Source organism: Myxocyprinus asiaticus, chromosome 48 (assembly GCF_019703515.2).
Source record: "Myxocyprinus asiaticus isolate MX2 ecotype Aquarium Trade chromosome 48, UBuf_Myxa_2, whole genome shotgun sequence".
Taxonomy (NCBI): domain Eukaryota; kingdom Metazoa; phylum Chordata; class Actinopteri; order Cypriniformes; family Catostomidae; genus Myxocyprinus; species Myxocyprinus asiaticus.
In genome coordinates this window covers 27783327-27796635 of record NC_059391.1, presented here as the reverse complement: position 1 = coordinate 27796635, position 13309 = coordinate 27783327, and the positions used below count along the sequence as shown (strand labels likewise).

The 13309-nt window shown below is 36.6% G+C and overlaps 2 protein-coding genes across 2 annotated transcripts in view; one reads left to right on the top strand and one right to left on the bottom strand.

Moving 5' to 3' along the window:
* LOC127437111 (ribonuclease inhibitor-like) overlaps window positions 1-13309 on the top strand; it is a 481472-nt gene that overhangs the window by 249162 nt on the left and 219001 nt on the right. The window lies entirely within an intron of this gene.
* The window catches only part of LOC127437618 (potassium voltage-gated channel subfamily KQT member 1-like), a 184113-nt gene that overhangs the window by 150971 nt on the left and 19833 nt on the right, over window positions 1-13309 (bottom strand). Inside the window, exons 7-10 of the mRNA XM_051692649.1 lie at window positions 8002-8112; window positions 6699-6794; window positions 6465-6596; window positions 1965-2106 (exon numbers count right to left, since the gene is read on the bottom strand). Coding sequence (XP_051548609.1) covers window positions 1965-2106; window positions 6465-6596; window positions 6699-6794; window positions 8002-8112 — 481 coding nt within the window. The remainder of the gene's footprint in view (window positions 1-1964; window positions 2107-6464; window positions 6597-6698; window positions 6795-8001; window positions 8113-13309) is intronic.

Genomic DNA, 13309 nt, shown 5'->3' with positions numbered 1-13309 from the left:
TGATAGGTGTGGGTGAGAAACAGATCAATATTTAAATCCTTTTTTACTATAAATCTTCACTTTCACTTTCACATTCTTCTTCTTTTGTTTTTGGTGATTCACATTCTTCATGCATATCGCCACCTACTGGGCAGGGAGGAGAATTTATAGTAAAAAAGGACTTAAATATTGATCTGTTTCTCACTCACACCTATCATATCACTTCAGAAGACATGGATTAAACCACTGGAGTCTTAAGGATTACTTTTATGCTGCCTTTATGTGTTTTTTGGATATTCAAAGTTCTGGTCACCATTTACTTGCATTGTATGGACCTACAGAGCTGAAATATTCTTCTAAAAATCTTCATTTGTGTTCTGCAGAAGAAAGAAAGTCATACACATCTGGGATGGCATGAGGGTGAATAAATGATGAGAGAATTTTCATTTTTGGGTGAACTATCCATCAAAGTCATCCATCGACCCTGTGACACAGGAAAATCATACATTTTAGCCCAAAGAGAGTTTAATCTTTCTAACAGAGATCAGGAAATCCATGTGTGTTCAACTGAAACAGCAGTGGGTCACACATCATCTGTTAGTCTTTAATAAAATCAGACTCAGATTTGCTGCTGTCTAATTCACTTTACAGACCCTCTCATGTGACGCAGTGAAGAAATTAAATGTCTTTGAAAAAAAAAACATCAGGAACAAGCTCTTTTTTAACTGCGGTTTTTTAAGGAGAGCCTGTCTGAATCTACGATGTGGACGTTCCATTCAAAATCTGCACAGCGAAATTATAATGTATAAACCTTTCAATGTTTATAAATCATGTTTTGCATCACCCAAAACCCCGAAGGAAGATCCACCAATCAGAGAAGTTGCTGTTAGCATATAAACAGGAATCGCAACTAGCAGGCTTTTAAACTTAGCAGGCTAGCACAAGTTAGCTTAAATTGACTAGCTACCTACTTAACGTCAATTAATATATGGAATGTTGTAGCATTTAGGCATAAAATACTTTAGTAGTGTTTTCTAATAGTAAAATGACACACAAATCAACCTTAAGAACATACTCTTGTATCTTTTTGTAAAAACGCTCCATTTTTGTGGCAGTTTCCTGGTGAAAACACTAGAGGCGCTACAACAACACTGACTTTTACTCACTTTCACACAAATCACGAGTAAAACGGCAGATTATCAGTTCGTAAACACTTACTTTTCGTCTTTACATTTACATTACATAACCAACTACATTTACAAGCTTGTTTGAGTGTGATCAAACTGCGCAGTTGCTCAACTGATAGAGCGTTGCGCTTGTGATGTAAAGGAGCGGGTACGAGTCCTGAAGAGCACACGAGTCGACATGTGAGCCGAAAGTCTCACAGAAGCTCCACAAAATGACGTGAGTGTTTTTCATCTCACATTTGCTTTTTCTGACACTATCGGTTAGGTTTAGGTTTAAGGTTTAGGGTAGGGAGGTCGGTTTTGTTGATTTAAATCTCGATATAGAATTAATCTGTTTGGGAGAACATTCAACCCACTTTTAGCGCCACACAGTGGACATTTCACCTAAGAGCAGAGGTGGAAAGTAATGAATTACAACTACTCTTGTTACAGTACTTGAGTAAATTTTTCACATTTTTGTACTTTAAGTATAAATAAATAATAGTACTTTTACCTGAGTTGATAAAAACTGAAGTATTCAACTTATACAGAATACAGAATATTTCGGAATTTTTGGGAAGAAGTTAGTTATAAGCGCTAAATCTGTTTATAAACTAAAACGCGCTGTGCGTGGCACGATGGAAGCCCGCAGGGCACAGCATCATGAGCACAGTGCCGCCGGTGTCCTCTCTTCTCTAGCTTCTCCAAGACTTTCTGTCCTGTCACTATACAAGAACTGTAATACTGTGATTTTCTGCATATTCACAAAGGCAGTGATAACACACATTATCCCAGCAAGCCGAGCGTGAGAGACTGTACCTGCGGGCTCATCTGGATAGACTCTGTCTTTCTCATCGATGTGATCATATGTGATTTGCGGGATGGAGAGCGCTCTCTCTCCTCCGGGACCCAGAGAACCGTTGTCACGCGTCGACTTAGGCTTCCGTTTATACCGTTTGCTCTGTAGAAACAGGAACAAAACGGTGGTAACATTATAGTGGCAACATGAAAGATAAAATTATATTCAAATCTGAGAATGTGAAGTGTTCTTGAGCTTTGGAAAGGTGTTACCTAAATAAGACTTATAAAGTAGCCTTACTTTATAACAGATACATTGCCCAAAATGAAAATTCCGTCATCATTTATTCACCCTCATGTCGTTCCAAACCTGTGAGACTTTCGCTCTTTTGTGAAACGAAACGTGAAATATTTTAAAGCATGTGTATGCTGCTCTTTTGTGATGCATGCATACAGAGAACTTTTACTCAGATGTGATGTACAGTATCCTTGGGGCAAATCCTTAAGCAAAGCTACATTTAATCTTATAATCAATATAATCTGATATACAATCGCCAGTGCAGTTCTAAGACCGCTTTGTTTCTGTCTGCTGCATGAAAGACTTACACATGTCTGCACACGTTCACCCTTCACAGTGAAAACCCACAGATATGAAATTCAAATTTGCCCTTTTTTTGAGAATGTCATGAATATACATGTCCAACACAAACCATAAAACGCTTCCTCCACTAATGAATTCTGTGGTGACTAAGCAACCTACACAGGCAAATACCTCCACAGTAAGATATTAATCACGTCAGGGCGCAATTTTACAACTCCGAGATAATAAGAGACCACAATTACAGCGTCCGACAGTCCTGATTAATTAATTAATGGGGGTTTCTTCAAATAGAGGGATTTATTTGTCCCTGAGGTTGATTTTTATATATATATATAAAAAAGAACATATTTCAACTCACATTAAAAATGACTTGGAAACTTTTTACCAGGCATTTATCATTTTTCTAGCTACTTTTTAAATTCCTTTTATGTGTTGATTTTATTGTTTCAGCATTGTTCCAGAGCCAAACTTTAAATCTTAAAATACAAAAATTCATCATTACAATATTATTCATTAAAGAGTGAAATAATCATAATTATTTCAATATTTATTGTGTGAAAAATATTTATATTAATTTTTAGACAAATTTCGAATGTCCCTGAATTGTGGTGTTATTTTAAAAATGACCAACGCACTAACAAAAAATAGTTTAGCCAATATTTAAAATGTACGCATTTCAATTTTATAATAAAATGTAACAATTTAATACAATTACTGTAAATTAATCAAACTTAAAATATTTATTTGTATTAATTAATAATTATTTTATTAAAGATTATACGATTAAATTTGATAAAAAAAAAAAAAGTGGTGCACTTTAACATAAAGTTGTATTTGCTCACATAAGTTAAAATGAACAATACTTTTACACCATTTATTAATCTTAGTTAATGTTAATTGCAACATTAACGCAATTCGGTCAGTTTATTGAAAAAACTAAATTTTTTTATGTAAATTCCACCAAAAAATAAGTAATAATTTGAAATGTGGTGGAAAAGAAACATGTATAAAAACATGCTAGACACCACTAGTAGACAAACGAAATTGAGTTCACCTCAATTTCGGTCTGTTCCTTACACAAAGCCACTTTTATAATACTACTTTGATGCTTTTTTTGTCATTTTGGAGTTTGTCAGCCCGAGTCTTTCATTGTATGGAATAGAAGAAAATTTACTTTCTGTGTTCCACGGACACAAACAGCACATAAACAATGAAAATGTTTAATTTAGTATTTGAAGAAAACCCAGTTAGTCAGTGAAATACTGGAGGGAGATATGAATGAGAGGTTTATGAACGAGACACAGTCACACGCCCGCACGGGACCACGTGGACTCGGCAGTCGCGCTCCCCAATATGTTTGGAGTCAGAACTACACAAAGATTTTCTTGTTGTTCTTTCGCTACACAAAGGTTTGCTCCCAGGAGAGAGGCAGCGATGACATCATTGCATGTGACTGAGTCTTTGTGTGCGAGAGACAAAGTGGGGGCCGCGAGGTCAAACGGGTGACTAGAGACAGTGAGAACGACTCAGTCCCATGACATCAGGTCTCTCACGGCGCTTCTCACACCTAAACCTTCATCCTGACTGTGTTTCTCTGTTAATCCACATTCAAAACCCCTGTGAAATTCACTGTGGGGTCAAATCCGTCGCACAACAGTGTTAATTAAAATGTTGAAAGGCAAAAACTGTTTGGCACAGTGTCAAACACAAACTCATGGATGGAAGTCAATCTAACGCTGTTTTGGTTAAGCAACTTTGAAACTGTAGTTTCTGTAAAGCTTAAAGTAGCTAGCTACACTACAAACTACAGTTAACCTCTATAAGGAGACAATATCTTTTTAAAGGAATATTCTACTGTAGGTTAGATACAAATTAAGCTCAATCAACAGCATTTGTTGCATAATGTTGATTACCACAAACAGGGCCACCGATAAGGGAGGACAACTGGACCTTTTGTCCCGGGACCCGGGCTTGGGTTTGGGGGGGCCGGCCGGACTGGAAGTGGGGTGCGGGTGGCCCACAGAAAGACTGTTCCATATTGTATATCGCATCTAAGCGAGTTCAGCAGGAGACGCGGATATAAACACAGAGGCGACGTGCGAAAGTGAAAGGGAAAGCCGCTGGGGCAGCGTGCACGTCGATGAAAGAACTGTCCGGACACAACTAATTAGAGGGGGAACCACTGAATTCGTTTTGTACCGGGCCCAAGATTATCTAACTGCAGCCCTGACCACAAATATTTACAATGAGGCACTTACAATGGAAGTCAATGGGGCCAATCTGTAAACGTTAAAATACTCACTGTTTCAAAAGTATATACACAAGACATGAACAATATGCATTTAGTGTCATAAAATCACATTCTAACCTTTTCTGTGTAAAGTTATAGCCAAGTTGACAACTTCGTTGCCATGACGACAAAACACCGTAAACCCTAAAACCCTATAACACCCGTAAAAACAACAAATTAAACAACATTACAGCTCAAATATTACACAAGTTTTAAAAGAATAATTATTTTATAAAATTATAAGCTTCACATTTCTGTCTTTAAACCCTCCAAAAATTGGCCCCATTGACTTCCATTGTTTTTAAATTAATATAATTAACTTTTTCACACAAAGCATTGAACTTTAACAGATACATTTATACAAATTACGACCAATAAAACTAGAAACACCCTATCTTATATAACATACAGATAACAGCAGAATTTAAAAATATTTATCTGCCACAATATGCTGTAAAAGTTGTAAAAAGTTTGTGAAATGCTACACAAGGACCGCTGCAACTCAAATGAATAGGTGAACCGTTTTACGAAGTGGTTCGTTTACATGTTAATTCATATAACTAAACTGAACATATAAAAAGCTCGAAAATTCAAGTGAATTGAAATGAATAAAAAAGTAGTATTTAACCAAATATTTTTTTAGCTTCAAAAATTTTTTTTTCACATTAAAAAAAAACGTAAAATACATTAAAAATGTGCATTGACTTCTGAGAACAGAATCGAGCAAATCAGTGAATCGTTTAGTTTTTTTAATCGTTTTCAACGAATCATCAAAATGAACACCCAGTGAAAAAGAACACTGCAGTTGTTTGTTAAATGCCGCATTTCGCACAGCTGAAAAATGCAACGTGACAATATAAACAGTGAAGTTGCATATTGTCGCACTACACCGAGACTTGATGAGAAACGTAACTTTCTATTGGAAAAGCTACAGTATTTCGAAAACAGTTGAACGACTATCACACTACTGAAAATGCAGCTGAACATTTACTTTCGTAATGTGACGTGTTTCCGAGTAGACAACAACGTATACTTACTGTTTCATTGGGAATTAACCAGATGATGAAAAGTCTCTATATGATAGGTGGTTGGAGGGGAGGGGTTGGCAAATGAGGTATTCTTGAAATCAGCCGAAAAGGAAAGTCGTTTCAGAGGCAAATTACATTACATTACATTTTGTTGATAACAAAGACAATTCTTATTTGGAATTACATGCATTTCTGAATCGAGCATTTTAAGACCTGGAACATGTTTTAAGAAAGTAAACAGGGTCAAATCATGTTGACTTTATGCAGTAACTAGCATCACTACTTAGTAGACTTAGTTATTCATAACACTAACGTCACATAATCTAAAGTCACCCGCCACACCCTCTACAGTTTATCAATGTCCTGAGGAGACCTTTACATGCATTCTGGAAACTCGTATGAGCGTATAGAGATGACACACAATGAGACCTTCTAGAATAATGCTCTTACTGTCTCGGCTATACAGTGGTCCGCTATGGCAGCTCAGAGTGGACAATTGACAGGAAGGAACATGACAATGACCAAAACCACACAAAGGACTCCAGAGAAACGATATAGCCGTTTGCATAAGAGGGAGGAAGCAGCAAGTGATTTCTCCTCACCAGTCGCCTGAAGTTTCCCGGACTGGAGTTTTCAGAGTTGATGATGGGGATGTAGTCGCCCGTCAGCACGTACATCTTCCAAGTGGCCGCACACCCATCGGGCTTCTCGCAAGCATAGCATCGCCACAGCGTCTGAACATGAGACAGAGTTACGTTTATAGTACTTTAGCAAAAATGATGGTTTAACTTTTGACTGTTTGATTGTTTTGATATAAATTAAAGCATTTTTGTTACCTGTATAAGACAGGCTGCGGCAGGAATCTGACGGTTAAAATGTTTCTGTCGCTGTTTCTGTTGAACTTTAAGAGCAAAGCCTGATCCCAGAATACCCTGCAAAGACAAAAATACACATCAAATCTTTAGTTTGTGGAAAAATCTCATTAAATGAATGGTTGAATCTTATTAAATCTGTCAAGAACATGTCCAGGTCATACCATAGTTCACCCCAAACTCATAAGAATTTTTTTTATTTATTTTTTTAGGTAATTTAAGATTTTTTTTTTGTTTTGCAATGTGGCATTATTTTCATAACAATTAGGCACATTTTGATCATATTTTTATTTTTTTATATTTTATTATAATATATAATATAATGCAAAAAACATATTATTTTAAAATACAAATATGTTAAAATATTTTAAGTTTATTAAATTATTGTATTGAATAATATATATATATATATATATATATATATATATATATATATATATATATATATATATATATATTAAATAATTAAATATTTATATATTTTTTAATTATAATTGTAAGTATTCTTGGTTGCATTTTTTATACTGAATTTAACCTAGGCTTATTAAATTATTTAATTAAAAATCCTTCTGTATTGGTGTAATATGATTAGCAATGAGTAGGAGATATTTTTATAATACAGTAATGATAATTTGGGGAGAAATGTGTTTAATTATCATGAAAAGAAATGTATAATAGTCCTAAAAGGCTTTATTTTCAAATTGCAAAATAACAGAAAAAAAGTATAAAATATGACCGGAACTACTTTTTTACTTTATTTAATTTTTTTATTCTAGAACCTAACATAGTACCTTTACAACATTTACTGAGGCAGTACTAAGTTTCAGTGACGGACGGTATCAGATGGTAATACCATGGTCTTCTGATATTCAGTATATAGCATACCATGTTACTGTTTGATCATTATATTCATATACTATGTACATTACATATACACGTAATACGTAATACTTTTTTGCAAGGGTAAATTTTTCTTAATGAAACAATGAATTTGTTATTCTTTCTGTTCTGGAATTAAATGACAATAGTTTTGATTCAGTCTTTAATTAAGCTTGATTCTAATGTTTTAGATGTGTGTTATCTAAAGTGTAACATGAGAACTGAGGGCCCCTGGAGGCCCTATCTCTCTTAAATGGACCACATTAACCCTGCACCCCATTACTGCAGGGCCTCTATAGGAAAACACGGCCTCAGGGCGCCAGACAAGCTCAGAGAATGTGTGGGTGTGTGTGTATGTAGAGAGAAAGAGAGGAGTTAGTGTCTTTACCGCAGGGAGAGCGAAGAAAGATATCGCAAACACACTAAAACAGGATGCAATGGCTTTTCCAATCCATGTCTGAGGGACTTTGTCTCCGTAGCCTATTGTAGTCACAGTGACCTAGGAGAGAAAAAGAGTTTAGGATTTAACCTTCATGATAGTTAGTGGTGTGTGCTAAAACAGTCATCACTATTACTATTGCTCATGCTTAAAGATGGTTATTTGGACAAACCCCTAACCCAATAACAGTGTGTAACTTGGCCCGCATTGTTTGTGCTACGGACATGGATAATACCTCAAATCATACGGCTTGTCGAGGAGGAGTATGCTAATACTTTTCTAAGCAATCATACTTATGATTTTCACCTTGTGGATGATAAAACAGGTGAACAAAATTCTTGGAGGAACTCAAGCCATCTTTAAAGACCAGAAAATAATACACACTTGTGTCGGACTCTTTTGACTTGGGTGAGTAATCAACCACCTAGGATTACCATCAACAATCCAGAACACCCCAGCAAAGCTCTAGCAACCACCACCTTACTACAACACCTTGGCAACTGCATAGAAACAAGCTAAAAACACTTTAAACAACTTAGCACTACATAGCAAACTCTGGCAACCCTTTTAAACCCCATAGCAATGCGCTAAAAACACTTTGAACAACGTAGCACTGCATAGCAAGCTCTGACAACACTCCAAAACCCCCTAGCAACCGCATAGCAATGCGCTAAAAGCACTTTGAACACCTTAGCACTGCATAGCAAGCTGTGGCAACCCTCAAATCCCCTAGCAACTGCATAGCAGCACGCTAAAAACACTTTGAACATCTTAGCACTTCATAGCAAGCCCTGGCATCCCCTTTAACCCCCTAGCAACTGCACAGCAGCGCGCTAAAAACACTGAACATCTTAACACTGCATAGCAGGCTGTGGCAACCCTGAAACTCCCTAGCAACCCCGTAGCAGCATGCTAAAAACACTTTGAACAACTTTGCACTGCACAGCAAGCTCTTGCAGCCTCTTTAAACCCTCTAGCAACCGCATAGCAGCACACTAAAAACACTTTGAACAACTTAGCACTGCATAGCAAGCTGTGGCAACCCTCAAATCCCCTAGCAACTGCATAGCAGCACGCTAAAAACACTTTGAACATCTTAGCACTTCATAGCAAGCCCTGGCATCCCCTTTAACCCCCTAGCAACTGCACAGCAGCGCGCTAAAAACACTGAACATCTTAACACTGCATAGCAGGCTGTGGCAACCCTGAAACTCCCTAGCAACCCCGTAGCAGCATGCTAAAAACACTTTGAACAACTTTGCACTGCACAGCAAGCTCTTGCAACCTCTTTAAACCCTCTAGCAACCGCATAGCAGCACACTAAAAACACTTTGAACAACTTAGCACTGCATAGCAAGCTGTGGCAACCCTCAAACCCCCTAGCAACTGCATAGCAGCACGCTAAAAACACTTTGAACATCTTAGCACTTCATAGCAAGCCCTGGCATCCCCTTTAACCCCCTAGCAACTGCACAGCAGCGCGCTAAAAACACTGAACATCTTAACACTGCATAGCAGGCTGTGGCAACCCTGAAACTCCCTAGCAACCCCGTAGCAGCATGCTAAAAACACTTTGAACAACTTTGCACTGCACAGCAAGCTCTTGCAACCTCTTTAAACCCTCTAGCAACCGCATAGCAGCACACTAAAAACACTTTGAACAACTTAGCACTGCATAGCAAGCTGTGGCAACCCTCAAACCCCCTAGCAACCGCATAGCAGCACGCTAAAAACACTTTGAACACCTAGCACTGCATAGCAAGCCCTGGCAACTCCTTTAACCCCCTAGCAACCGAATAGCAATGCACTAAAAGCACTTTGAACATCTTATCACTGCATAGCAAGCTTTTGCAACCCTTTTAAACCCTCTAGCAACAGCATAGCAATGCGCTAAAAACACTTTAAACAACTTAGCACTGCATAGCAAGCTCTGCTAATCCCTAGCACCCACATAGCAACATGCTAAAAAACACTTTGACTGTAGCACTGCATAGCAAGATCTGGCAACCCTCTAGCAAACACATAGCAACATTATAAAACACTTTGAACACCTTAGCACTGCATAGCACACTCTGACATCCCCCCAAAACCTCTAGCAACCACTTAGCAACGCATAAAAAAAAACACAAGCATGCTCTATTTCACGCATTGTTGTGTCCCGAAATGTGTCAGAACGCATTCATAATTCTCCCCAAATATGTGTAAATTCATTCTCAACACGTACTTAAAGTGTAAACTGTCTTCTACGGCCAGTTTTTTCTTTCAGGTTGACTACTCTTATGGTGGAGCAATAGTTTTGTTTTCATATGTATCTTGAGCCTTAACTGAATCAGAAAAGACATCGGTCAAAATCAATTACAATTTTGTTTATTTTAATATACAAATGAACAAACTGACATAAAATCAGAAATCCTTTTTTGTGGAAATGATGAATGTATCATTACAGACATATTTACATCAGTTCATATTTACTGAACTTCATGCTCGTTTTTCCTCTAAACCACTATAAAAGTAGTTTCAGCTAATGCAGGAAAACAAATCTGCCTGTAGTGGTGCATGAAAGTGTCCATTCGAACAAATCAGGAGAGCTTTCTGGTGACGGGGTGTGCTTGTGTTCTTTCTATTCAAGACACAAAAAGAGCTAAAGTAGGACGAGGCGTCGAACAAGTACTTTGGGTGGCAAGAGAGTTTAATCCCGCCACTGAACATCCCAAAGACCACAATGGCCAAGACAAGAGAGCGTCCACAGTCACTAGCGTTTCAAGTGCCTTGGGTGGTGCCCCAGACTGTGTGTGTTTGTGTGTGTGTGTGTGACTTCAGGACCCTAATATTCTCCAACCGACTGATTCACGGCGAGTTATTGAGTCACAGACTTCAGTCTATGTTCTATGTGTGTGGCAAAACCAAAAGCTAACATCTTTATGTGTGTGTTTGTGTGTGTGTGGTATTCCGACCATGTGGGCTGTGATTACAGCTAACGTTTTTCTTTTTTTTTTTTTATCTTGTCTATGATCTTGCAAAATGTACAGTATATTAGCCTTTTTGGTTACTGTTTAAAGTCAATATTTTCTCTATTTACTTTCTTATAAATGTTCCTGTTTTTATTTTTTCATGATTAATGATTAAATGATGAATCAGTGAAGGTTATTCTAGATTATTTTTTTATTTTTGTACAATTTTTTATTGAAACATAAACATTTTCTCTACATATTATTTATGTTTCTGCTGATGTCATGAAGGCCACATGGGCCAAGTAAAATAATTAAGGCTTTTAATTTAACACCTTAATTCAGTGAGATTAATTATATAAAAAATAATGTGTTAAAAAATTAACACAATTACTCATGCACCCTGACCATATATAAAATCTGCAATAAGGAATTTCAAGCTTGAAATAACACCTTCAAGTTTTAGAACAACAGTCTAGCAGTCTAGTTAGGTCACGTCCCTTCTTGGTAACCTTTTGTGGATAACAAAGTTCAATTATTGGTAAATTTACACCGACAAGGTCAGTAGTGATTTTATCACATTAAAATCATATTAACACGTCTTACGTTTATGTCTTGTGGCTATACTTTTGTAACAGTGAGTATTTTGAGGCTTTGTGTACTGGCCTCACAGTAACTGATTTTTGCTTTTAAAAAAGCAAAAAAAACAAGGGATGAATCAAAATTATTTTTTTCAGCAATCAACAATATGCCACAAATATTTCTTCCAGAATAATGTAATGTCTTTGAATTATCTGAATTATTACATATTATATTTAGAATTATTAGGATTCCTCCGGTAGGACAAAACCTATTGTTTTTGTTAGTATTCTTCTTATTATTATTCCTGTAGCTCTAAATTGCCCAATAACTCAAGATCTCCTTGGTAAAAAGTTTTGTAATTTGGCACATTGATACTACAGGCCATGAGTAACTACCACACCAAAAATGGCCTACGTGAGCCTATAGGTGGCGCTACAGGCCACGCCCCAATTTGTTCATTTTCAAAGTGATGCCATTTCCACCCCATAAGTCCAAAATTTCTGTAAACTTCTCATGAGGAACAAAAAAGCCTCTAGAACCCATAAAGTCTGCCATGATGGATTTTCCTGTACAATACAAATTTGTCCAAAACTACAAAAATCTACTCCTCCTGAACCATAGCTCCAATTGACTTGAAACTCGGTCTGTATGTGTAGGATACATGTCTTTCAATTTGTTATTTAGCAAAAATGAATACAATACAAACTGGCTGAAAGGTGCGCATTTATGTAAATGTCCACATTATCTCAATATCCATATGTCCAAAAAATCTAATGCCATTTTGACTAATGTTTTTTCCAACCTAACAGGCTTCAAGATGACATCACTCTGAAGTACTGTGCAAAATTTCACCTTGATATGTCAAAAGATGACAGAATTACAGTTTACTATTATTTATCGCTAACGCTAAAATAATGCTTTACAAATCCGCTAGTCATAAAACCGATACTTTGATTCAATCACCAGTTCATATGAAGACTCTTGCAATGTTTAATAACAAATTAACGAAATGTTGTGTACATGTGTGAAGTACATGTCTCTACCATGTACATTTTTACATAATTTGCAGTTTTGAGGAGGAATCCGCATTGCTGCTTGCAGCTTTAATTTGGATTATTTTTGTTTGTTTGTTTTTTATTTTCTATATGTTTTTATTTATTTTATTTTTTTGGTATTATTTTTATTTGGGTGCCTTTTTTTTAGCAAATATTAATATACAGTATGTGATTAATTGCGATTAATTTGATTAATTAATCGGTTTGTTATGTAATTAATACGATAAAATAAAATGTATCGACAGTCCTGAAAATAATATTAGCTAATAATATCATAGGAAACTTTTCACTATTTAATCAGAGGATAAAATCAAGTCCCACCCTACATTGTTTTCTGCTGAATACCATAGCAACATGTGCAATGCAAAGTTCGAGAATTCAATACAAAAGAAATCCAATTCTACCAAGACCGAATGATCTGAGCAATGTGAACCATATCAGTTTTTATACCTAATTTTTATACAATTGACTGTTTCTATTTCTTGCAGTAAAACTTTCCTCTGGTCTCACTATTTTCTTAGATTCTCCCTGTTCCCCTTCCAAGTTCAAGTTGATTCGTTCTGCAATTCCTGAAGTTTTATAGTATTCACAGAGACAAAAGCAGCACGACCACCGTCAAGGGTTTCTTAATGCCGCCTCCTTCACACAAACAACCGCTTTTGTGCGCAGTTC